The sequence below is a fragment of the Kogia breviceps genome, chromosome 10 (genome assembly GCF_026419965.1).
Source record: "Kogia breviceps isolate mKogBre1 chromosome 10, mKogBre1 haplotype 1, whole genome shotgun sequence".
Lineage (NCBI taxonomy): Eukaryota > Metazoa > Chordata > Mammalia > Artiodactyla > Physeteridae > Kogia > Kogia breviceps.
In genome coordinates, this window is record NC_081319.1 from 7116592 (window position 1) to 7144013 (window position 27422).

A 27422-nucleotide genomic window follows, 5' to 3' on the forward strand; every position below is an offset into this window, starting at 1 on the left:
CAGTAAAATGAGAGTTAATGCTCCAAGACAGCAGAACTTTTAAGAAGGTACCAGGGATTCTTCTTTTCAGTTGAATTTTTATTTTTTTTTTAGCAAATCTTTTTTTTTTTTAATTTATTTGTTTTTGGCCGTGTTGGGTCTTCATTGCTGCACACAGGCTTTCTCTAGTTGCAGAGAGTGGGGGCTACTCTTCGTTGCGGTGTGCAGGCTTCTCATTGCAGTGGCTTCTCGTTGCACAGCACAGGCTCTAGACGCGCGGGCTTCAGTAGTTATGGCACACGGGCTCAGTAGTTGTGGCTTGCAGGCTCTAGAGCAAAGGCTTCAGTAGTTGTGGCGCACAGGCTTAGTTGCTCCGCGGCATGTGGGGTCTTCCCAGACCAGGGCTCGAACCCGTGTCTCCTGCATTGGCAGGTGGATTCTTAACCACTGCGCCACCAGGGAAGCCTTTTCCAGTTGAATTTTGCTGAGGTACAGGTACATTTGTGAATGTCTCCAGACCTTTGGATTCTGAGGTTACAAAGCTAGTCACCAACTAAACCATCATTAACACTCTGAGAAATATAAACGAACATGGAGACCATGGGAGTTGGCTGAAGACCCATCACTTTATTTTCAGAAAGAGATGGTCAAAGGGAGGAAGGGGGCAGAGATACAGAGGCATTCTGGCAACACAGCAAAAACAATCAAGTCAGCCATCCAAAAACAATCAAGAACAATGCCAACCAGCTTTCACTCCCACACAGGTAATGTTTCACTGTGTAACAGAAATGATAATCCTAAATCCTGGAGATAAAGGTATATAGCACCTTGTGCTTTACTTTGGCAGGGAGACTGCAATGGCTCAGAGACATCCACTGAGTTATTATCACTCTTAGTCCTTGAACACAGGCCCGGGTGGTTTCCCTCGGAGGCAGTTGTGATGTACAGGCCTCGCTGCGAAGGAGATGGATAAGGGACAGTTCATTGGGTGACAACAAAGCACTGTGAAATACTTAGTCCTCTAAATCTTCCAAGCAGGAGAACAAGGCCCCAGATTTGCCAAATCTGCAGCACAGGTGACGCACAACTGATCCATCGAAGGTCGACAGTGAATTAAGGCCTACTTGCCAGGCCAGCAACTTGGGTACCGAGGCAAGAGGGAAATACCACATATGAAATGCAAAGTCCATTCCCTTGCAGGTTACGAGGTTCAAAAGCACCTTCCACAAACACCTAGAGGCATCCAACATAAGCAATGGATCTTACGATTTCAGCTACTGGCCTCCAAGAAACAGACAAGGGACTCCGGGTGGCCTGTCGCACTGAAGAAGATAGGAATAAAGGATTCTTTGGTCCCAAACGCAGAGCATCCTCACACTTAACCCTTGACCGTCATAACCTTCCAGGGCCTGTAATGAACACACCTTTACAAGGCACCAGCAGGGAGCAGAGCACAGCTCAGAACTTGAGATGACCTGGCTGTTCAAAGTCCAAGGAGGGGCTCTCACTTTCACCACGGAGAAAGGAAGCGGCCGAGGCCAAGGCAAGGGAGAGCCCCAGGATGCGGAACGGGAGATCCATGGACACCAGGCCTCTTGTTCTGCATAGGCAATAGAACAGGGCTGGGCAGCGCCAGCAGAGCTTTGGAAATTTAAATTGGTTTACCTCCCGACCTGGATGGGGCACACACAGGGCTGTTACATGAGATGAAAGAGAAGGATTATTTTTGGTCCAGCGCTCCAGGAGAAGGGGGCCAAGTGGAGCACAGGGCAGCTGGGAGTCCCTGACAGCAGACTAGCAGACAGCATCTGCTGCAGACTGGACGCTGTCAGTTTAACACAACTGAGCTGCAGCCCTGGGGGCCTCGGTAAGTGGGACCGCCTTCCTCGGGGTCGTCTTCCTCAAGCAGGCTTCCTCCTCCTCAAGTCCCCTAGTCTGTCCAGACGTTCCTCAGCCAGGACTTGCCCTGGACCGTGGACGCCCCTTTGGCCCCTCCATACTGCTGGCAGTGGAACCAGTGAGAGCAGCAGCCAAGGTTCTTCCGCCAGCGCCAACTCGGAGCTGACGCAGCAACAGCGAGAGCCAGACGGAAGAGTCATCCGGGGAAGGGCGGGGCTGCCTCCTCTGGCCGCAGGAACATCGGCCTCTAACACAGGTCTCTGGCAAATGTCCCCCAGAGGAGACCTCCCACCGGGGGCTGGCGCTGACAGAGGAGAACCAGGAACCAAGCTACAGGCCTACGTGCACTTAGCTGAGGAGCAGTGTGACTTTATTCACAGGCTGCTCGCACCACAAGCTGCGGAGACAGGCACCGGGCGGGCAAACTCGCTGCGCCCTCACATCAGCCTCCTCTTCTTCCCGGGCTGCCCTGGAGCGCCGCAGCCAGGAGGCCAGCCCGAGCCCCTCGCCAGCGCCCCGCACGCCGGCCCCACCCCCAACCAGCCTGAAGCGGAAGCCTCCGACGAGGTCTCAGGAAACGTCCTGTCCGGGTTTCCTCCATCCCAGCGGGCTCTCAAACATCCTCGAGCAGGACACACAGGCAGAGCTCACACGGCCTTTCTCCTGTCGGGCCGCTGGTCATCCTGGAGGGCGGGGAAGAGAAAACGACGAAGGTTAAACCTGAGTTCACTCAAGACACACCAGGTTCATTGCTCACCCTATGTCTACATGCTCTACATTCAAAAAATACAGCCAAAGTCATTTTTGTCCTGGTTTTTAAAAACTATGTAATGTGATTTTTATCACCTTTTCTGGGAGACTCCTGACGGCACGCTCTCTGCTTAAAGACTGTAGAGGCGGCAAGTGTTCTCACGCAGGGTGGCCAAGGTGCGGGCGAGCGGCAGGTCTTTGACCCTGGCAATCTCTCGAACCGTGTGCAAGGCCAAGCCTGGGTGGGCATACTGGCAAAGGCTCCTGGGAACCTGGAAGACACCAAGCATTCAGGATATCGTTGTGCCTTCTGTGCAGAGATGTCACGCACAACTCCCTCCCCAGCCCCTCCCCAGCAGGGCCTCTTTGTAGCTGTGTAGAGACCCCTTTACCTGCAGCTGCAGGGAGAGTCCCAGTCAGGGGGGCTCTGGGTGAGCAGGGTCCCACGCTTCCTTGGACTACCCTCTACAGGGTAGGGCTTTGCACTGCCTGGAAGAGAGTGGTTACCCTTCAGCTTCTCAGCCCCCTAGACTTTGGTTCTGCAAAGCAACAGAGAGGAGACATCTACACAGCCAAGGGTGGGACCTGGAAAGGTACTGTGGCTCTGTTCCTGCCAGCCTTGCAAGGGGGACCGCACACCTCCCACCCTCTCTGCTCAGTGCCTCAACTCAGCTTGAAAACACCCTTACCTGTCGAGGCAGGAAATAGGGAGCATCAGTTTCCACGATGATCCTCTCCAGCGGGATCTGTTTCAGAGATTCCCGGGCCTCCCAGGCAGAGGAGTAGGTCAGGACCGCCGTGAAGCCCACGGACATGTTGGGAAAGTACTTCAACAGGGGCTCAATGACTGGGTAGCTGCCGGTGAAGCAATGCCTGCGAGGAGGAGAATTCCAGATCAGGGCTCTCTCATAATCCCCTCTGCAGAAGCCCCCAACTCCCTCTGGACATTTCACCTCTTTTATTTTCGGTGGGTAAATTCTCAGAAATGGAAAGACTGCATCCAAGGGAAGGACTCACAGTCAACACAGTCAGGAGCAGAGTTAAAAACTGCAGCCCAGGGCTTCCCTGCTGGTGCGGTGGTTGAGAGTCCGCCTGCCAGTGCAGGGGACACGGGTTCAAGCCCTGGTCTGGGAGGATCCCACGTGCCGCGGAGCAACTGGGCCCGTGCGCCACAACTACTGAGCCTGCACGTCTGGAGCCTGTGCTCCGCTATAAGAGAGGCCGCGATAGTGAGAGGCCCGCGCACCGCGATGAAGAGTGGCCCCCACTCGCCGCAACTAGAGAAAGCCCTCGCACAGAAACAAAGACCCAACGCAGCCAAAAATAAATTAATTAATTAATTAAAGTTTAAAAAAAGAAGCTGCAGCCCATCTAGATCACAAGTACAGTAGGTAAAAACTACGTCCATGTAATCAAATGAACCAGAAGGAAACAAAAAATAAAAATACTGGGGAGAGACCTGCAGGTGAATTTTCGTCTCTTAACCTGGTATCTGTTCATGTTCTCAGTACAGTACACGTTAGCCCAGAAGGGCCGAGTGACTGCCTCATCTCAGCTCTGGTGGTAGCTCCACTCAGACGCCTCACTCTCTCTGCCTGGGCGCCTGGAAGGCAATGCTCTAGAGGCCTAACAGCCTCACCACTTCAGCCACCTGGCACCACCTGGCTGGGGTTCTAGACTCCCTGTTTTTTCAGTTAACCTATCTTACCCGTCATGAAAGTGCCAGTGGGCATCACCTCCTGACCTCTTTGTAGCCAGACGCAGCTAAGGGCCCCTCCTCTGGTTCCCAGGGCACCCTGTGCCCACCTCAGCCCCATGCCCTCTACAGAGTCGCCAGCTGACTGTCTCCCACTGCTCCCCAGGGCCTCCCAAGCCAAGCCCATGCCCAGGACAGACACACCAGGGCAGGTTGCTGAGTTTACCAAAATGGAGAACCCCTAGACACCATTTAGAGAAAATACATCCTGAGCTTTAACTGTGGGTGGGGGAAGTGGGGATGGACGAGCTTTCAAATTCAAAGTAGGCGAGAAAATTTCTTTTCAGGTGCCCTGGAATGTTCTCTGTGTGCTCAGTCACTGGACCCACAGCAGACTCTCCCAAGATCAAGAGCTCTCAGTTCTGGGAACCAAGCCTCCACTGCAGCCTGCTTCATGCGATGGGGGTCACAGTGATTTAGGGTATTAGCCCAAAAACCATATGAAGTTGCCTTTTTTTAGGTTAAAAAGTGGTCAAATATCAGAAATTTCACATGGGTCAACCTGATGGCTAATCTTGAGAAAAGATTCTATGTAAAGATGTAACATCACCAATCCTCTCCTCACGAATGTCCTAGACAGAGGGACACGTTCACTTCATTTGCCCGGTGAAGTCCCAGACTCTCACCTGTGAATCTTGTAGTCTGGAGGCACAAATTTTTTCATGATTTTCAGCAGATCGTCATCAGCTTCACGGCAGTGGATCACCAAGGGTTTCCTGAGAGACACGGCCAGCTGCAGCTGCCTCTCAAACACCTGGGAGGAGACAAAGTGGCAACACCTGTGGGTTAGGGCCACGCTGGGTGTCTGTTACCCCAGAACAGCCGGTCCACTGCACAACTCCCACTGTCTTCTTCAATTCTTTACTTTTAAACTCTATAATGCATAGTAATAGCTAACACTTACCGAGTGCTTATTAGGTAGGAGTATTATTTAGGTGTATTATAACATGTAATTCTCACAAGCACCCTAAGATAGGTACTGCTGTTAGCCCATCATGCAGTCAAAGAAACTGAGGCTCCAAATGAGATCAAGGAACTTACAGCTGGTAAACTGTAGCACCACAATGCAAATCTGAAGCCAGGCTGTCCACACAGCCACCACCAGGCAATGCTCACGTGGGGCTGCAGGGCTGGGCTCAGGAGCACCGCTACAAGTTAAGTGCCCCCCCTTCACTGCCCCCGCCTCCACTCCCACTCCCACGAGGTAATCCATCACCTTGCACACCTTTTCCTATGCAAAACGTTGCCATGTATACGTCTGTACAATGCCTGGCTCTCAGAAGGTGCTCAAGTATTTGTGGAAAGAATAAATACCACACATATTTCCTGCAGCTTGCTTTCTTTACTTAACCAAAATCAGATCTCCTTCTAGGTGAATACCTACAGATATACTTTTTTCTTTCTTTTTTTTTTTTTTTTTTTTTTGTGGTACGCAGGCAGCCTCTCACTGCCGTGGCCTCTCCCGTTGCGGAGCACAGGCTCCAGACGAGCAGGCTCAGCGGCCACGTCTCACGGGCCCAGTTGCTCCGCGGCATGTGGGATCTTCCCGGACCGGGGCAAGAACCCGTATCCCCCGCATCGGCAGGCGGACTCAACCACTGCGCCACCAGGAAAGCCCCACTTTTTTTATTTTTTTAAACTCTACCTACTTTGTCTTCAGTAGTAAAATACACCTGTTGCTAATAATTTTAAAGGAAAAAGTAGGGCTAGAACTTATTGTTTCCTCTTATTCTTTCCAAGTTCAGGTTTAGGAAAAAAAAAAAGAACAAAAATACTAATTCATTATAAACAAATTACCTCATCTTAAACTTTATGTTTTCACGAGTAGCTTTTTCAACTGTGCAATCTCATTTATGTTTGAATTTTTAACATCAAATCAGAAGACGCTTTTGGTAATTTGAGTCAGGTGGTATTCACTTGAGAATGACATTTTCAAGTCCAACACTTATACTGTCTCTTCTCAAAATAGTGGCACTGCGCCAATTCCAGTTCTGATATAACTCACTTTTTTAACCAGTGTTTTCAACTAAAGGAAAGTGACACTGGGAACCAACAGCATAGACTGCTTGCCAAGGACTTTAAAGACGAGCTAGTTCCAGTACCTACAGCCGGCTGGATCCCTCCCCAACACATCAACCCTCCTCGAACTCCTCCAGAGACAAGAGGTTGCAAGGGATTCTGATTCCAACATTTAATTTTTGCCTCTAAAAAATTCTTCCTTGAGTACTCAATACTATCATACTCAAACTATTGAATACTCAAACTATTATAGCCTTGAGTACTCAAGTACTCAAACTATTATACTCAAACTGTTGAGTACCCAAACTATTATAGCCTTGGGATGGAATATAACATAGTTGTTAAGAAGCCTATTTTTCAAAGCACATTCAATGAAGCAGGAACATTTTCATCACAGTGCAAAAAACATTTAAATATGTAACTTTCTCTTTTTAACTTTCCTAAATTCTTTTTTAAAAAGCACATGCAAAAAAAAAAAAAAAAAAAAAAAGCACATGCATACAACACACATTTCCTTGATTCCATGACAGGTGCTTGTAAGACATACCACCAATTGTCCCTTGCAATTCTCCAAGGGACAGCCACATTAAAAATATGAATTTCAAAACACATCTGAATTTCAAAAACGTTAAGAAGGAAGAACTGTTAGAGGACAGGAACTGTGCCTGGGTTGGAGCATCTGTCCTCTCCGGGAAGCCAGGTGAAGCACAAAAGTAAATGCAGCCCGCTGGGAGGGAAAAGTCTTATGATGGTAATGGTCACTGTCTCTGATGGAATGGGAAATGATCTTCTTTACCCATTTGTGTATTTTTCAAATATTCTGAAATGGGCACACTAACTTTAAAATCAGAATAAAAATATATTGTTTAATTAAACAAACACAACATGTTGCTTCCCAAGAAGGAACGGAAGTTTTGACATTTGTATCATTAGCTATAAAAGTCACTCAGCACCTAAGCCCTTCCTCCTACATAATGAAGCTGAAAGGTAAGAAATAGTTTGTAAAGCATTTGACCAATGACATCTACAGGGTCTGGCTAAAAGCAATCATATTTTTAGACTCTAAGCTCTTTAGTTCCAAAAGTAGAGCAACCCTTGTGTTTCAACAACTAAAAGAACTAAATAAATAACAGTTTGTCAGCAAACTAAGGACGACATTACCTTGTGCTGCTCCGGGACAGGCGTGGTGCACTTGTGAGAGTAATCCAAGCCCATCTCCCCGAATGCCACAGCCTTGGGGTGCCTTAAGGCCTGCAGAAGATTTCTTTCTTGACTCTCGTTGTAGTAACGTGCAAAATGGGGGTGACAGCCAAAGGCCCCCCACACCAGATCCTCTTTCAACAGGTCCTCCCAGAGGCCATCTGTCAGTGTGCGAGGATCGCAGAAGTCGGAGATGCAGCCCTGAAACTCCTTAGGGAAGGAGCTGCTGTAAATTTTCCTGAACTTTGTGAAGCTCCCTTTGAACGACAGCTTGGAATACAGCATGTCCAAGTGACAATGGGTGTCGATGAAACCCTCCAACCTGGGCTCCCGACGGCTCCTGGGCAGGGAGCTAGATGCAGGTGCTCCACACGGACGTGGCGGCACATCCTCCCGGAATGTTCTTTTCTCCTTTACCTCTTCTTCTTCTGAGCTTCTGGAGAAATGAGATGAACGTGACTTCCGGGATCTGCCTTCCTCAGTGGCCTGGGGCGCTCTGGAGTTGTGCTGGGGGCTCACCGTTGAGTGGGGGGAAGAGCCCCGGCCGCTCCTCTCCACCTGCACTGTGTCGCTGCCGCCATTGCCCACGGAGTGGTAGCCGGGGGTCTTGGGACCGCTGGTCCAGTAGCTGGCATAGTCACACCAGGGACTGCTGTACAAGTGAGCCGGGTACATGACGTAATCCGTGGGGAAGGGAGAAGGCTCTGGAACCGCTGAGGGTTTCAGGGATACAGGCTCCTCCTGAGAGAATCTGACTGTGGAAATCTCGTCTACGTCGGACCAGTCACTTCCTGAAGAGGTGCGCTCCATCACCACCTCCCGATCTTTAGGCTGCAGAAAAGAAACAGGTTAGCCTTCTTCCTATGTGAAGACAGCCTCCCGTGCTCAGTCACCTCCAGAACAGAAGCCCTGGCTGCTTTTCAGGCCGTGATGGTGGCTTTGCATTGGCTCCTCTGCTTACTCTGTCACCTGTTTTCCTTATTATTCCCAGAAAACGAGCCAGCTTACAACTAGGAACAGTCCTATCAGCTTCAGGGAATAAACTTGTGCCCATGGTCTCATATGCCATCCCTGAAAGGGAAGCTGTGCCTACATTCCTTTTCTGAAGACCCCTCTTGGGAAAAACTACTCTCTAGAACACACAGTGTATTGGGGGTTTTAAAGAAAACAAGCACCCAGCATCTCATCCTTAACAACAGGTCTCTCACACATTCAAAAAGCACAACCATGCAGTTGTAGCGATTTCAAGATGTGTTTGCAAATTCCTTGATATTACTCTACACTGTAAGATGGGGTTTGGGACCCCGCTCCTTGAACCTGGGCTAACTTGTATTGTAAGTGATGGAACCAAAAGGGGCACTGCAGCTTCCAGGGCTACGTCAGAGCAGCCTTGCTATTTCCCCTGGTTCTCTCTGCTTGCTCCTCTGGGAGAGGCCAACCACCATATGATGCCTGAGTACCCACGACCACATGCTAGACAAGTCACACAAAGGTGCCAGCACCAAGTGCCTGACGTGTTCACATGTGAGCACATGTGAACAAATAAAATGTCTACTCGCATACACTAACACATAATTAACATGTTTGCAATCTAGCTCTTCAAAATATAATTCACCATTTTTTTCAAAAACAAAAGTTAATCTGATTAAAATTCAAAAAATGCCCACACGGAAGGTAAGGTTTCTCCCCAAAATGATGCTCCCTTTTCTGAGGGGTCTGTTTTATATTCAAGTCCCTATAAAGTCTCTTCTATTACAAGATGTATTCTTATTTGAAAAAGACAAATGACGCCAAACAAATCTCAATCAAGCTAATTTGAGACGTTTAAAGAGGTTCTCTAAGCTCATTCTTTTATTTATTTTTTTTTTGCAGTATGCAGGCCTCTCACTGTTGTGGGCTCTCCCGTTGCAGAGCACAGGCTCTGGACGCGCAGGCCATGGCTCACGGGCCCAGCCGCTCCACAGCATGTGGGATCCTCCCGGACCAGGGCACGAACCCGTGTCCCCTTCATTGGCAGGCGGACTCTCAACCACCGCGCCACCAGGGAAGCCCTAGCTCATTCTTTTAAAAAGGAGGGGAGGGCTTCCCTGGTGGCGCAGTGGTTGAGAATCCGCCTGCCGATGCAGGAGACACGGGTTCGTGCCCTGGTCCGGGAAGATCCCACATGCCGCGGAGCAACTAAGCCCGTGAGCCATGGCCGCTGAGCCTGTGCGTCCGGAGCCTGTGCTCCGCAACGGGAGAGGCCACAACAGTGAGAGGCCCGCATACCGCAAAAAAAAAAAAAAAAAAAAAAAAAAAATGGAGGGGAGATGGGAAGCAAAAAAAAGGTAACAGAGTTAATAATTATTCCTGCGGGTATGACCTCACAGTTCTGTGTTGGACATCATTTTTAACAAAGCTTTTCAAGATTGTTTTTACTTTTTTTAAAAGATAACTTTTTAAAAAGCAGTATGGTCAGTGGTTATGCATAAAATTACACTGGAAAAACACTTAAGATATGTATAAAGTGGTATCCAGGTGAAGGAATAGGGCAACACAGGGCCAGCTGGAAAGCCACTTTTCACTAAAAACATTTTTATTTTTAAACAATGTAAATATATTTCCTAAAAAAGTAACCTATCTTGGGTCACAAATCTAGCCTTGGCAAATTTAAGAAAATTGAAATCGTATCAAGTATCTTTTCTGACCACAACGCTATGAGACTAGATATCAATTACAGGAAAAGATCTGTAAAAAATACAAACACATGGAGGCTAAACAATACACTACTTAATAACGAAGGGATCACTGAAGAAATCAAAGAGGAAATCAAAAAATACTTAGAAACAAATGACAATGGAGACACGATGACCCAAAACCTATGGGATACAGCAAAAGCAGTTCTAAGAGGGAAGTTTATAGCAATACAATCATACCTTAAGAAACAGGAAGCATCTCGAATAAACAACCTAACTTTGCACCTAAAGCAATTAGAGAAGGAAGAACAAAAAAAACCCAAATTTAGCAGAAGGAAAGAAATCATAAAGATCAGATCAGAAATAAATGAAAAAGAAATGAAGGAAACAACAGCAAAGATCAATAAAAGTAAAAGCTGGTTCTTTGAGAAGATAAATAAAATTGATAAACCATTAGCCACACTCATCTACAAAAAAAGGGAGAAGACTCAAATCAATAGAATTAGAAATGAAAAAGGAGATGTAACAACTGACCCTGCAGAAATACAAAAGATTATTAGAGACTACTACAAGCAACTCTATGCCAATAAAATGGACAACCCGGAAGAAATGGACAAATTCTTAGAAAGGTATAACCTTCCAAGACTGAACCAGGAAGAAATAGAAAATATGAACAGACCAATCACAAGCACTGAAATTGAAACTGTGATTCAAAATCTTCCAACAAACAAAAGCCCAGGACCAGATGGCTTCACAGGCGAATTCTATCAAACATTTAGAGAAGAGCTAACACCCATCCTTCTCAAACTCTTCCAAAAGATAGCAGAGGAAGGAACACTCCCAAACTCATTCTATGAGGCCACCATCACCCTGATACCAAAACCAGACAAAGACGTCACAAAGAAAGAAAACTACAGGCCAGTATCACTGATGAACATAGATGCAAAAATCCTCAACAAAAGACTAGCAAACAGAATCCAACAGCACATTAAAAGGATCATACACCATGATCAAGTGGGGTTTATTCCAGGAATGCAAGGATTCTTCAATATACGCAAATCAATCAACGTGATACACCATATCAACAAACTGAAGGAGAATAACCATATGATCATCTCAATAGATGCAGAGAAAGCTTTTGACAAAATTCAACACCCATTTATGATAAAAACCCTGCAGAAAGTAGGCATCGAGGGAACTTTCCTCAACATAATAAAGGCCATATATGACAAACCCACAGCCAGCATTGTTCTCAATGGTGAAAAACTGAAACCATTTCCACTAAGATCAGGAACAAGACAAGGTTGCCCACTCTCACCACTCTTATTCAACCTAGTTTTGGAAATTCTAGCCACAGCAATCAGAGAAAATAAAGAAATAAAAGGAATCCAAATAGGAAAAGAAGTAAAGCTGTCACTGTTTGCAGATGACATGATACTATACATAGAGAATCCTAAGGATGCTACCAGAAAACTACTAGAACTAATCAATGAATTTGGTAAAGTAGCAGGATACAAAATGAATGCACAGAAATCTCTGGCATTCTTATACACTAATGATGAAAAATCTGAGAGGGAAATTAAGAAGACACTCCCATTTACCATTGCAACAAAAAGAATAAAATATCTAGGAATAAACCTACCTAAGGAGACAAAAGACTTGTATGCAGAAAACTATAAGACACTGATGAAAGAAATGAAAGATGATACAAATAGGTGGAGAAATATACCATGTTCTTGGATTGGAAGAATCAACATTGTGAAAATGACTCTACTACCCAAAGCAATCTACAGATCAATGCAATCCCTATCAAATTACCACTGGCATTTTTTACAGAACTAGAACAAAGAATTTCACAATTTGTATGGAAACACAAAAGACCCCAAATAGCCAAAGCAATCTTGAGAACGAAAAATGGAGCTGGAGGAATCAGGCTCCCTGACTTCAGACTATACTACATGGCTACAGTTACCAAGACAGTATCGTACTGGCACAAAAACAGAAACATAGATCAATGGAACAGGACAGATAGCCCAGAGATAAACCCACACACATATGGTCACCTTATCTTTGATAAAGGAGGCAAAAATATACAGTGGAGAAAAGACAGCCTCTTCAATAAGTGGTGCTGGGAAAACTGGACAGCTACCTGTAGAAGTATGAGATTAGAACACTCCCTAACACCACACACAAAAATAAACTCAAAATGGGTTAAAGACCTAAATGTAAGGCCAGACACTATCAAACTCTTAGAGGAAAACATAGACAGAACATTCTATGACATAAATCACAGCAAGATCCCTTTTGACCCATCTCCTAGAGAAATGGAAATAAAAACAAAAATAAACAAATGGGATCTAATGAAACTTAAAAGCTTTTGCACAGCAAAGGATACCATAAACAAGACCAAAAGACAACCCTCAGAATGGGAGAAAATAGTTGCAAATGAAGCAACTGACAAAGGATTAATATCCAAAATTTATAAGCAACTCATGCAGCTCAATAACAAAAAAACAAACAACCCAATCCAAAAATGGGCAGAACTAAATAGACATTTCTCCAAAGAAGATATACAGATTGCCAACAAACCCATGAAAGAATGCTCAACATCATTCATCATTAGAGAAATGCAAATCAAAACTACAATGAGCTATCACCTCACACCGGTCAGACTGGCCATCATCAAAAACTCTAGAAACAATAAATGCTGGAGAGGGTGTGGAGAAAAGGGAACACTCGTGCACTGCTGGTGGGAATGTAAAATGATACAGCCACTATGGAGAACAGTATGGAGGTTCCTTAAAAAACTACAAATAGAACTACCAAATGACCCAGCAATCCCACTACTGGGCATATACCCTGAGAAAACCAGAATTCTAGAAGAGTCATGTACCAAAATGTTTATTGCAGCTCTATTTACGATAGCCAGGACATGGAAGCAACCTAAGTGTCCATCAACAGATGAATGGATAAGGAAGATGTGGCACATATATACACTGGAATATTACTCAGCCATAAAAAGAAATGAAACTGAGTTATTTGTAATGAGGTGGATAGACCTGGAGTCTGTCATACAGAGTGAAGTAAGTCAGAAGGATAGAAACAAATACCGTATGCTAACACATATATATGGAATCTAAAAAAAAAAAAAATGTCATGAAGAGATTAGTAGGATGGGAATAAAACACAGACCTACTAGAGCATGGACTTGAGGATATGGGGAGGGGGAAGGGTAAGCTGTGACGATGTGAGAGAGTGGCAGGGACATATACACACTACCAAATGTAAATTAGATAGCTAGTGGGAAGCTGCAGCATAGCACAGGGAGTTCACCTCTGTGTTCTGTGACCACCTAGAGGGGTGTGATAGGGAGGGTGGGAGGGAGGGTGACACAAGAGGAAAGAGATATGTGAACATATGTCTATGTATGTATAACTGATTCACTTTGTCGTAAAGGAGAAACTAACACACTATTGTAAAACAGTTATACTCAAATAAAGATGTTAAAAAAAAAAAGTTAACAGATTATTGGCAAAGAAATAAAAATAATTATAATGCAAAAAAAAAAAAAAGTAACCTAAAAAATAATTAGACATGATTACACTGTTGGGCTCCCCAAAATATACCTCCAAAAACAACAACACAAACTGAATGCAATGGGAACAGCCATTTGCAAGGTGGGACAGAATTTCCAAGTGCAGACCAATACAGATTCAAAAAGTGCTACGTTGCATCAATAAGATCTCATCTGCAGGAAATTCTGCAACTCAAATGACACCTTTTATTTATTTTAACAACAAATAAATAACACAGGGTTGGGGAGGGGAGGAGGAATCTACAGAGACTAAGAGACTTAACACATTTAGAAATTGACACACATGACTCTTACATCCTGTTTCAAAAAAACTGAAACAATCATGAGACAGAGAAATTTTATCACTGACTGGATAGTTGATGCTATTAAGAATTGTGGGGAGGGACTTCCCTGGTGGTCCAGTGGTTAAGACTCCATGCTTCCACTGCAGGGGGCATGGGTTAGATCCCTGGTCAGGGAACTAAGACCCCAAATCCCACATGGTGCGGCCAAAAAAAAAAAAAAGGATTGGAGGGGAGAGAGGGCAGAGAGAGAGATCAGAACTGTAGTTATGCTTGTTTTTTTCCCTAAAGATCCTGTATCTAATTTTAGAGATACACACTGAAATATTTATGGATGAAATGATACGGTAGGTGGGATTTGCTTCAAAATAATTTGTGGAGAGAAAAGGGATACAGAGATAAAACAAGATTGGCAGTGAGTTAATACTTACTGAAGATGAGTGATGGGTATGTGGGTAATTTTCATAAATGTTTTAAATATCCCATAATAAGAAGTTTAAACAGAAATAATAAGTTAAAATTCCAACTCAGATGGAAAGGTAGAGATGTCCTCTGACTGCTTCACAAATTTCTCTATCATCTGAGAGTATCTGTTAAAAAAAATACCAATTCCCCAGTCCCATCTCAGACTTCCTGAGTCAGATCCTTTCATTCTTATCATGAGGGAAGTTCAGGAAATCACATTACATAATACAAAAAGTAACTCCAGTGACAACAAAGACCATGTCAGAGAAACACGTGAAAAGGTTTAACCAAATTATTTAATGAAATGTGAGGCTGGAGGAAAAATGGCAGAGTGGGGAAAAAAGTGACTTCAAAAATGCATATGCATCTAGAAATATATATGATAAACAGACTTATGATGACATCATCTAAGACCCTGAAAGACTTTATTTTTTTATTTTTATTTTTTTTTGTGGTATGCAGGCCTCTCACTGTTGTGGCCTCTCCCCATTGCGGAGCGCAGGCTCCGGACGTACAGGCTCAGCGGCCATGGCTCACGGGCCCAGCCGCTCTGCGGCATGTGGGATCTTCCCGGACCGGGGCACGAACCCGTGTCCCCTGCATCGGCAGGCAGATTCTCAACCACTGCGCCACCAGGGAAGCCCCTGAAAGGCTTTAGGTAGTCAAGTTGGCCAGGAAAATGTTTTTGGATTTCCTTTTTGGGAAAAGCAGAGATTACCTATACTCAAGACTGCCTACGGTTCAAGCCCATATGGTAAAATTTAAAGCTACATTTATTGAGAGTCTACCATACACGAGGCATTGAGCAAAGGATTTTCATGTATTAATTCGGGGTTCAGCAAACTGTGACCCACAAGCCAAATCCAATGCACTGCCTGTTGGTGTAAATAAACTTTTACTGGAATACAGTCAGGCACATTCACTTAAATATTATCTATGGCTGCTTTCATGCTACTACAGTGCAGTTTAATAGCTGCAACAGAAGGGCCTCCCTGGTGGCACAGTGGTTGGGAGTCTGCCTGCCGATGCAGGAGACACGGGTTCATGCCCCGGTCTGGGAGGATCCCACATGCTGCAGAGCGGCTGGGCCCGTGAGCCATGGCCGCTGAGCCTGCACGTCCGGAGCCTGTGCTCTGCAACGGGAGAGGTCACAGCAGTGAGAGGCCCACGTACCGCAAAAACAAAAAAAAGTTGCAACAGAGGCCTTAAAAGCTCAAAAAGCCTAAAATATTTACTATCTGGCCCCTTACAGACAGAGTTTGCTGATCCCGGTATTAGTCTGTGTGAACATTTAAAGAACCATGCCATTTATACAGAGGAAGAAACTGCGGCTCCAAGAGGTTAAGTGACTTTCTCAAAACTGCAGTTGGGGGGGTGGGGGGGCAGAGCCAGGATGTGAACCCAAATGTCTGATCCCAACCCTCGTCTGTGGACCTACCATATCATGCTGCCCCAAACAGATATCCAACAGATAATCTAAATGTCCAGTTTGACAAACAGGAGTTTGGGTATATAAGTTTGGAAAGTTCATCCATACCATGGAATTCCAGGCAGCCAAACAATGATCTATGTTAGACAGGAAACACAGACATTATATATTTGGTGGGAAAAGTAGTTTACAAAACCTACTGTTCTTGGGATTTCCAATTAAATACAGCACATGTGGGGTTTTGTCCTCCCCGCCCCAAAACTCTTAAAATTACAGGAAATGGACTTGAAAAAGCATAAACCTACAAAGAGAAAGCATATAGAATAAACAGCAAAGCAAATTAAATAAAAATTTGACGCTAGAAAGCAGATAGATGAACAGTTACTGGATAAGCAGATCGCAGATGGCCAAAACCTAAGCCCGCAATCAGAAAAACCCAAAAACATGCTGAATCACACTATAGGACCCCAGAAGACTAAGGAATTGGAGGTACCAGATCTCTCAAAATGAAGGTGAAGCTGTAGATGAAAATAAGAGAATTTGTGAAGTTAGATCCCCAGATCCCTGCTCCCATCCTGTACAGATCTGCCCCTTCCCCACCCAACAAAAGATAAGGTTCACACTTGGAAAACTTAAACCACAGAGACTGTGGAGTAATCAGGGACAACAGACACATAGCTGAGGGTGAGAGACCCTCACACATTGGACAGTGAGAACCCAGGCACCTCCCTCAACCTAACCGCTGAAACACTAGCAGCCAGAGGTGTGCTCCTGGGCAGAGCACTACAAGATTTGTCCCAGGGACCCCTAGCGGCCTCTCAGGATAAAGCTACAGATCCAACTGGGAGTCCACAGGTTATCATCTATGTTCAAGGCAGCAGTTAATAAGCCCTTCCAGGCACTAAGAACTTCCAATCGGCTTTTTAATGCTTCATTTTTAAAATATGAACAGATACCCAAAACATCTGAGGAAAGCCCTATCACAAAAGACGGAAAGCAAAATATTTAGGAAAAAAAAAATCAGAAAGAAACTCAGCAGTGCAGAAAGAAAACTTCAAAACAAACCTTTATTCATATTCTCAGAGAAACAAGAGAAGGTGTTTAACCTCAAAACAAGAACAGGATGTTCTAAAAAAGGAATACTCAAAAGACTAAGCCTGTGTTCTTAGATATTAAGTATAATATCAAAAATTTTAAGAGTATATATTATCATTATATACACTCTCCTTAATTATTCATAAAGAAAGCAGAGATGAAAAGAGACAGAGGAAAAAAGGAATCTTAAGGAAACAATTAAAAGGGCTATACCTCGAGAAAAAAAAAAAGGCAGGGAACAGATTACTTATTTTGACAACATTGAGAAGAATTTTATGGTACTAGCAATTTGGAGATGAAATAGTCATAGTCACAGGAACAGAGAAAACTAAAGGAAAAAACAAGGTAAGATGAACTCCAAGGAAAATCAACTTTTGTAAAAAAGGAAATGTAATCAGAGTATACTAAGTAACTCAGCTATGAATATGGTGATAATAAATCAAATAGATGTGGCTAAAAATGGTATTATGATACAGGGAGCTGCAGGAAGGGAGAGAGGATACATTTATGGGCGTGGGTGCTGTCGAAGTGTAGAGAACTAAATTCTCATCTCCTGAGTAGGAAGTCCACAGATGTGTACATTTTCAAAAAATAAACAATGAAAAATTACTTAGAAATATGGAGGTAAGTACTAGAAGCGAGAGTTAAGAGACGAAAGGGGCTACCTCCAAGCAGCGGTAGTGAAGGATGGGCAGAAATGTGTACAACAGAGGAGTGCTTTTTTCCTCCAAATTATAAGCAGTGTTAAAAACCGTTAGTTTCCCTCCAATATCATTCAGTATCAAACTCTCCTTCCTCTACAGCAATAAAAGTTTATCTGAATGTAAAGCTTCCCAGATGGAAATTAGTCTGGAATCTTCCAGACTCTCTTCCAAGTGTTGGCCAGGTTTCTAGATTCTTGTCAACAGATATGAGCAGATACAATGGGGACCGCTTCTGAGCCAAACTCTTAAAAGGGAGGGAATGTACTATGTTCTTCTCCTGTTCCTCCCAGCTGGAATGTCAATGTAATGTGCTGAGCCCGGTCACAGTAGCTCAGACCGCAAGATGGAAACTGCTGAGGGGCAGAAGAGAATCGAGCAGAAGACACTCCAGTCCCCCACACTGTGGAGCCATCCTCCTTAAAGCAAACTTCTGTTTTCTTTAAGCCACTATTACTTTGGTCTTGTTACACAGGCAAATCTATGTCTAAACAAACATATATATTTTAAAACAAAAACAGCACTGAAATGAGGATTCTTAATAACTCTGAAAGCTATGTTAGAAGAGAACCAACAATTTGCTCCCTGGAGCCCTGGGTCAGTCAAGTACAGTGTTGAATGAGTAACACTAAATCAAGGATCAAACTAAAAAGACCAAATACATTTAACAGAACTCAAAACCCCATGCTTGGCATGAGCTTGACTCACTTTCTGGCCGTTTACATGCGAGGCAGAGTCATCCAAAAACTCCAGGACCGGACAGCGCTTGTCAATGACCGTCCTTTGGCCACCCAGGGGCTCCTCGCTAGGTTTCTCCTGAGGGTCTATCACCACTCTCCTGTCCCAGAAGCTGCTCTTCTCCGGCACAGCCTTCTCCTCCTCCGCTCTGACCTCTGGGGCAGACTTTTTCTCTTTCTGAGGAGCACACGTGGTGACACTCCTGGCTGGCCCCTCTCGGCGGCTGGCACACTCTGCTGTGTTGGGTTTTGCCTTCATGGCAGCCTCTCCCTTCCTTTTTGGCATTGACTTTCCCAGGATGCCTTGGATGGCCTTTAGGTAGATCATGGTAGAGCCTTGGTCTCGAAGTCTATCCCTCTGCCTTTTCTGGACCTTGTCTGGTTCCTCAATTATGTCACTCTGAACCTCAGCTTCAGCTGCAAATTCAGAATCCATGGGATTACGGGAACTATCTTTGGAATCAACCTGCAAGGAAAATGACACATTATGAAAGGTGATTTTCTATATGAAGCACTTGGCAATGAGACATCAGTGGAGATGTCATGCCAGCCCTCAGCACTGTCAGCCACTGTTAACAATTTCAGGGGCTCCCAGCCTGCTCCCTCCCCCCATCCTTTCTCTACAGGTGCCACCAGGAGTTCTACAATCTGGCAATGTCACACCTCTGCTTAAAACCCTTCATCGGCTCTGCATCTGCCTGCAGGATACATCCCAGACTCCTAAGTGTGACCGCGGAAGCCCTCTTCCCCAGGATGGGCCCCAACCTTCCTTCCAGCATCACCTCCAGCCTTTCTCCACACACCCAGGTGTTCTGGGAATGAGGAAAACACTGGAGAAGGGGGAAAGGAGGGCCCCAGGAACAAGCAGTGCCCCAAGCATCTGACCAGCATTTCCTGACACTTTTTGGACATATGTTGTTCCTGTTGCCTGAAATGTCCCTTCTTCTGCCTTGGCCATGAACAGAACTCAAATGACACCTCTTCTGGGAGGACTTTCCCGATGGTTAGTCACTCAGTCCTCTGACCCCTCGTACTTCAAATATCCCTGTTACAACACTCCACACACTGCACTGTGATGAACTGCCTTATTCTCTGCACCTCCAGCCCCAGCACAGCCTTCCACCCAAGCACTGGACATCCGCTAAGTGAACACGCAGGAGACAGGACCACCTGTGAAAGCTTCATCCCTCAAGAGCCAAGACGCACATCGCTCTCTCGTGTCTGGGCTGCGTGACCCTGCAGAGGGCTCCTCAAGGGAAGGATCCTGCCCTCTCCATCTCCCCACCCCCCACACCTAACACTGGGTCAGGAGGAGCACATGCTCACAGAGGACAGCAGCAGAAAGAACACTGGCTTTGAAGTCAGACTCATCTGAGATTATACCACAGCTCTGCCCTGTACAGGCTGTGTGGCCTTGGTCAAGTCATTTAACTTTTCTGAGTCTCATCTTTCCACGGCCTACACATAGCTGGTGCTCAAATATGTGTTGACTGAGAGCTAAGTATTTGTTAAATAATACATAAAGGTAACACTGCCATCAACTATACTTCTATAAGAAAACAAACAAAAAAGATTAAAATCTCAAGGTTTAGCATAACCATGATTTTACTTCTCAAAAAAAAAAAGTTAACAAGGCCCACCTCACAAGACTGAGGATTATGTGAGCATCCAGAGGTCAAATATCGAGACTCATATTTGACCAGCTCTAGCACATCATAAAGCTTAAATATTCCCTTCCACTCTTCCTTCCCTAAATGGAATTAGAAATTTCGGTATGTCATACTAAAAACTAAAATTAAGGTAAGTGAAGATGCTCATAACAGACACATTTAACCTTCTCTATAAAGTAAACAAAGATTACCAGCTACCATTGGAATCTGAGAAAACCTCGCAATTATCTTGGAGGTAATAAGGCACAAACAAGGAGAGGCTGGCCAGCAGGAATCTCTAGTGATTCCAAAATGCTCAGTCTAGCTATGGTCTGAATGTGTTCCCCACAGAACTCTTATGTTGAAATCTGACCCCCAAGGTGATGGTATTAGGTGTGTCCTTTGGGAAGTGATTAGGTCGTCAAAGTGGAGCCCTTATTGATGGGATTAGTGCCCTAGTCAAGGGGCCCCAAGACAGCTTCCTTGCCCCCTCCTGCCATGTGAGGACACAAAGAGAAGACTGTGACCCAGAAGAGAGTCCTCACCTGACCAAGCTGGCACCCTGATCTCAGACTTCCAGCCTTTAGAATTATAAGAAATAAATTTCTGTGGTTTATAAGCTACTCAGTCTGAGGCCTTTTGTTACAGCAGCCAGAATGAACTAACACAAACATCTTCCCCTCCGAATATTCCATGACCTGGCACAGAGACTTCTGCGTTGAGGGGGACACATGAAGGTAACAGTGTACCCCTCAATGTTTACAGAGCAAATGCAGAAGAGCAGGTGGGTAGAAGGTAGGCGAGTGGTGAGGGGGCCTTGGGAGGACCCAAGGGGAGAACAGGCCGTTTCTGTGCGTGCCCTTCAGCAGTGCTTGCTGACAGGACTTTGGACTTATTAGATAAACAAGTGTGCAAATGACTGCAGAGAAAGGGGGGAAGAGGTGCAGAGAGAGGGGAAGGTCAGAGAAGCATTTTCAAATTCATCAACATGAGTATAGGGAGGGTGGGAGGGAGAAGCAAGAGGGAGGTGACACGGGGATATTCGTAAACGTATAGCTGATTCACTTTGTTATACGTCAGGAAGTAACACAACATTGTAAAGCAATTATACTCCAATAAGGATGTTTAATTAATTATTTATTTATTTTTTAAAAATATGAGTAAAGTGCTGTATCTTGTTTTCAAACTAACAAACACTCTCTAAGGAGAGCCCTTAGCAGTACTAGAGTAGGAACACTGGGATCGATCCCGTCAACATCCTCATATTCTATCCAACACGAGTGATCTTCCAAAAGCGCAAATCTGCCTTCCCCCTGAATAGAGCTCCCTAATGGCTTAGAATAAAATCTAAATTCCCTTGGCTCATAACACCGTACAGCAAGCTGCCCCCAGTCTAGCTCCCCAGCCTCCATTCCGGAATCTCTGTTGCACCAAACGAGCCGGTGAGGCAGTCTTGTGACTTCTGCAGCCCTCCCTCCGGACTGGATGCTCCTTACAAGCCACCTCACGGCTCCACCGTCCAACAGAATGCTCCGCACACGGCGCTCACTCAAGCGCTTATGACTGAGAGAGAGCAAGGCACCGGCAGAACCCGAGACTTCTGAGACGGGACCAGACTACTCATCGCTCCACGGTTAACCACTAACTTGTGGCAAGACAAGGCCCCTGAGCCCTAAATCAGAGAAAAGTGTGTCTGTGACCGGATTAGACCACCCCGGAAGAGAGGCCACACCCTCAACTCTCCAGTTCCAGCCGCAGAGGACGGCCGAGCAGAGGATGCAGCACACCTGAAGCACTAAGCTAGATTCCTCCGAGCCTCCTCACCTTGTTATTGCCATTCCCTTTAATCAACTGACAGGTTTAACCTGTACCCAAAACCACTGAAGCCGCAGCAAGAATTAATGACAAGATCAAATTAGCCTCATATTTACCTGATTTACATTTGAGTCATATTCAGTATTCTTATGTCAAAGACAAAGCTTTTCAGCTCATCATTAAATTTTTATAAAAACTCAGTGTGCCCGCAAGAGTTCTGACTGTGAGGGCCACACTGAAAACGCCTGGAGCACTTCGCCTAAAAGCAACAGCCTGCCAGCGAGGATACAGAGCTAAATACAGCCTCACGTCTCAGTTCCACATAAGAAACCACTGAGCAAAGGCTTAAGGACAAGCCACTTTCCTTCCCACTGCGTTTGGGTTTTTTTATGATAACTTTAACTAGGGGCAGCCCATCTCACCCAAGTAAGACTTTTCCTCCGTTCCTTCACACACAGAACTCCTCCCCACCTCTGAAGGCCCAGACCCCCCAAAACCTAGAAAGCAAATCCCAGGCAACTAGAAACACCGCCTGGCACAAGCCAGGCACTAGATAAATATTTGTTCAAGACCTCATTAAAGAGGTGGATGACACTCACACAGTAGCCAGTAACATAAACTAGGGCTCCTCTCCTCCCTCTAACCTGGAAGCAGCAGACTGACTGCAAGAGACTGAACCTTTCCAAACTCACCATCAACTTTGTCACACAAACATACTCGCACGCTCCGAGAAAACTTAATTAATTTTTTTTTTTTTTTTTAAACGTGAACATAAAATTGGGCTTCCCTGGTGGCACAGTGGTTAAGAATCCGCCTGCCAATGCAAGGCAGATGGGTTCAATCCCTCGTCCGGGAAGATCCCACATGTCGGAGAGCAACTAAGCCCGTGCGCCACAACTACTGAGCCCGTGCACCTAGAGCCCCGAGCTCCACAACAAGAGAAGCCACCACAATGAGAAGCACGTGCACCACAACCACGAGTAGACCCCGCTCCAGCAACTAGAGAAAGCCTGCGTGCAGCAACGAAGACCCAACACAGCCAAAAATAAACAATAAATTTATTTTAAAAAATTAAAAAATAAGGGCTTCCCTGGTGGCGCAGTGGTTGAGAGTCCGCCTGCCGATGCAGGGAACACGGGTTCGTGCCCCGGTTCGGGATCGGAACGGCTGGGCCCGTGAGCCATGGCCGCTGAGCCTGCGCATCCGGAGCCTGTGCTCCGCAACGGGAGACGCCACAACAGTGAGAGGCCCGCGTACCACAAAAAAAATAATAAAGTAAAATAAAAAATTAAAAAATAAGAGTTAACACAAAACAAATGAGTGGATGAACTGCACCTCCTCCATGAAGCACTCCTCGGTCTGCCCCCCAGTATTATGAAATCCTCCTGTGTGTTCCCACTGGGGAACTAAGCGTTGAACCTCCAAAATAAACCCTGCCCCACCACGCAAAACTCCAACGTGCTGGAAACCGTAACCTTGGTGAAAAGCTACACCAAGAACCAAATTCTTTTTCTTGGTTCTGTGCTTCTAAGCACAGGGCACAATTCCCTAAATTTACAACCGAAATAACATACATCTGTGTCTCCGGGGCATGCCATCTACCTGCCGGCGCAGCGAGCCTCCATCCTGACTATGGGTTACAGGCACCTGAGGGATATTTATATATACCTGGCAGCTCCGCCCACACCCCAGCATAACCTCATCAGGGTGGCAAGAAGGCGCAAGGATTTTAAAGTAGTTCCAAAATGCTGCGAAGTTTGCAAACTACCTCTCCACCAACCTTCAGGCCATCCTCTGACGTCTTCCAGCTCGCTCTCCCCTGGGGAGACCCCAGAGATCTTAAGGGACCTGGTCTTTTTTTCTTTTAGTATCCTTTCACCAAAATTCCCATCTCCAACACCTCAAGCCAAGTGGAAAGGGCTTCACCGTTTGCAAGGCGTTGGGTCCACTTACCTTAAGGCTGCAGGCTTCCTCCTCGAGAGAAGCCATTTCTTCTAGAGAAGGTCTGGCGGGGCACAGAGGGGATTCCCCTGACGAAAGGAACTCTCCCGAGCTCGCAATCAGGCCTCCTTTGGAGGCGGCCCCACCCACACCTGGGCCAGAGGAATGGGAGGAGGAGGAGGAACTTCTGCGGCGGGATGAGCCCCAGGACACACCATGCTCCTTCTGAGTTTTCATGCGCTTGGGGCTGCTGGCCCCTCCTGAACGCGACACAGAGCTGTGAGCTGGCCGGCTGGAGGGGGCCACATGGCTGGGCTCCCGGAGGTAGCTGCGCTTGCGGGAACTCCGCTCCGAAGGGCTGCTCCAGTGGTACTTGACCTTGCGCCTCTCCGACGCCATGGGCACCTGCAAGGTGAAGAGGGAGCCGGGAATCCACCACCACACCTGCTATAGCTGCCCCTCCTCAGCCTCCCGCTTTCCCGGGACTCCCCGAGGGAGGGCAGGTCAGTAGGTCAGAGCCAGGGGCTGGCTTCACTGACCTTTCCCCCTTCTTTCCACTGCCCATCACAGTGCTCAAGGTTTCAGAGATGTCAAAGCGCTTCGAATGTCTGCGATTCCAAAGCGCTTCGGAGAAGTCCAGAAGGTCCCAGGATTTACCAAAGGCTTCGTTCGATTTGGTTTCCGAGGCCACAACGTGCTTCCGCGATTACCAAGCGCTTCGGTTTGCACAGCGCTACTTCGGGGATGTCAAAGCGCTTCCGGGACTACGACGCGCTCTGACTGAGTTTACAATACAAAGCCCTTCGCAGATGTCAGCGCTTCAGAAGGCTACAGGGCGCTGTTAGGTCCACACCTGGAGGCCAGACCCGCAGCCCCCGAGCGGGCGCGCGGTCCGGAGGCCCGGAACGCCGAGCGCGGGCCGCAGAGCAGGGCCAGACCCGGCACGCAGCCCGCCCTGCCCCCGCGGCCCCGCCGGAAGGGGGCGAGCCGCCCCTCAGAAGCCGGTGGCGCCCCAGTCCGCCTCCTCAGAACACCCCCGGGTCCGCTCCGCCCCGCCTTCCGTCCCTGCTCCCGCGGCCCGGACGTCGGCCCCGCAGCCTGCACCGGCCCGACACCCTGCCCTGGCCGCCCGCTCGCCGCCCGCCCCAGTCCTGCGTCGCCGGCCCTGCCTCCGCCCAGGTTCTGACCACACCGGCCTCCGCTGCGCCCGCCTACCGGAACAAGCGGAGAGCTCTGCAGCCGGGCGGGCGGCGGAGGCGGGTCCTGCGCTGAAGGGAGGGCGCCCATTGGTCAAATCGACAAGGGGCGGGACTCCAAGCAAGACGGAGCTTTCCTTTTGGCCAGGAGGTCTGAAGGCGGGACCCTACGCCTTAAGAAGCTCTCCCATTGGTCGGAAGCTAGATGGGGCGGAGCCACTCACGTTAGCTCGAAGAGCGCGAAGCTGAGGCCCGGCCGCAGTTCCTCAGGCCTGCCCTTGGTGTGGGTAGGGGACAACAAGGGGAGCCGGGTTCCCGAAGGCTGCTCCCCGCCACTCAGCGCTGTCCCCCTTAGCAGGACGCCTTCAGACCCAGATACGCTTATCGAACCCACACCAGCATCATCACTCCATTTACAGAGACCAAGTGACAAAACACAGAAAAAGAATTGGAATTAGAAATTAGAAACTACGGGGGAAAAACTTTAAAAGACTACACAAATATGTAAAATATCCTTCTGGCAAAAAATATAAAAGTTAAAAAACAAGGTACAAACTTGGAAAAATATTTGGAACACGTGGTAAAGGGCTGATGTCCCTACTATGTAAAAACTGGCAATAAGATATTTCAGTGGGCAAAGGAAATGAACTGATGAACGAAACAAATCACGAAATTTGTTAGATTTCACTTTAACCTATGAAAAAATGGCTCCATTTCAGTCATTTAGAGAGTACAAATAAAATTAGTTTTCACCCATTAGGTTAGCAAAGATCAAATAGCGTGATAACATTCTTCGTAGCTGAGGATGTAGGGAAACGCACTCCCATACGTCACCGTATCAGTGCAACCTCCTTGGAAGGCAGCACCATTGGGAGCAGGAAGAAGGGAAACAATCTCACGACCCGACCCCGCAAGTGAAGCTAGTCATGTAAATTACAGCAGGACCATACAATGGAATACCGGGCAAAAAGAATGAAGTGCTCCAAAAGTACTGCTGAAGAGAAATGGCCAAGAAAGACGTGAGAAAACACGGGTTCCAGAAGGAATGAAAATACCCTGTGTACAGCAAAAAATAATAAATGAGAAGGGAGTGGAGCCTCGAGATAAAATGTTTTTAAATGCCAGAGAGTAACTAACCACTCTGTGTGTTTCTAACTACTTTATTGAGATATAATTTACATACCATAAAGTTCACCGATATATAATTCTATGATTTTTTTAGTACATTTAGAGTTGTGCAACCGTCACCATAATCTAATTTTAGAACTTTTCATCACCCTAAAATCTTGTGATCATCACCACTTACATCCCCAAACCACTCCCCCTACACACACACACACACACACACACACACACACACACACACACACACACTTCTAGTTTCTGTCTCTATGGATTTCCCTGTTCTGGACATTTCACCAAAATGGAATCATACAATATATGATTGGCTTCTTTTACTTACCATTATCTTTTCAAGTTTGCCCATGTTGTACCATGTATCAGTACTTCATTTTTTATGGCTGAATAATAGTCCATTGTATGGATATACGACATTCTGTTTAACTTTTCATCTTTTGATGGACATTTGGGTTGTTTCTTTTGGCTATTATGAATATTGCTGCTATGAACACTGGTGTGTAAGTTTTTGTATGAATATGTTTTCATTTCTCTTAGGTAGATACCTAGAGCGGAATTGCTGGGTCATATGGAAACTATGTTTAACCTTTCCAACTTTTCCAAAGTGGCTGGCCATTTTACAATCCCACCAGCAATGTATGAGGGTTCCAATTTCTCCACATCCTTGCTAGTGCTTGTTTTTGTCTGTCTTTTCTAGTCCAGCCATCTAAGCAGGTGTGAGTGGTTATTTCATTGTGGTTTTGATTTTTTTAAATACCTAATAAAATTTATTTTAAATAACTGATAGAAATGACAAAACAGATGACAAATGTTTAATTTTTAACATACATGATAAAGTCACTGGAATGCTCTCAGTAGTACCCACATTCAGAGAAATGTTGTTAGTATTGCAATATTTGTCAAGATAAATCTATCTCATTTTAATTGGAATTTCCAGTCATTCTCAGAAATCTCTTTAGAAGATATTTTTCCCCCAGGGATGTCTCTCTGTATGGTGGTTTTGATTTTCATTTCTCTAATAACTAATGAAGTTGAGCACAAAGATTTAAAAAAAAAATTTTTTTTTTATCATCTCTGGAAGAATCCCCAAACTAGTAACATCC

At 46.0% G+C, this 27422-nt stretch overlaps 1 protein-coding gene across 2 annotated transcripts; it reads right to left on the reverse strand.

Moving 5' to 3' along the window:
• Positions 1–586: 586 nt before the first annotated feature.
• On the reverse strand, positions 587–25147 carry TATDN2 (TatD DNase domain containing 2). Of its 2 annotated transcripts, XR_010842467.1 has the most exons (9): positions 24526–25147; positions 23999–24391; positions 18553–19047; positions 7565–8434; positions 5011–5138; positions 3318–3501; positions 3021–3117; positions 2725–2900; positions 587–2561 (listed from the first exon to the last, which is right to left on the reverse strand). XR_010842467.1 is itself a non-coding variant. In XM_059077665.2 (8 exons), exons 2-7 carry the CDS (start codon positions 24383–24385, stop codon positions 2760–2762), a joined length of 2205 nt encoding a protein of 734 aa, XP_058933648.1. In that variant the 5' UTR covers positions 24386–24391; positions 24526–25146; the 3' UTR covers positions 587–2561; positions 2725–2759. The 2 variants fall into 2 exon arrangements, 1 of the variants encoding a protein (XP_058933648.1); XM_059077665.2 differs by lacking the exon at positions 3021–3117 and having other exon boundaries at positions 24526–25146.
• Positions 25148–27422: the final 2275 nt, after the last annotated feature.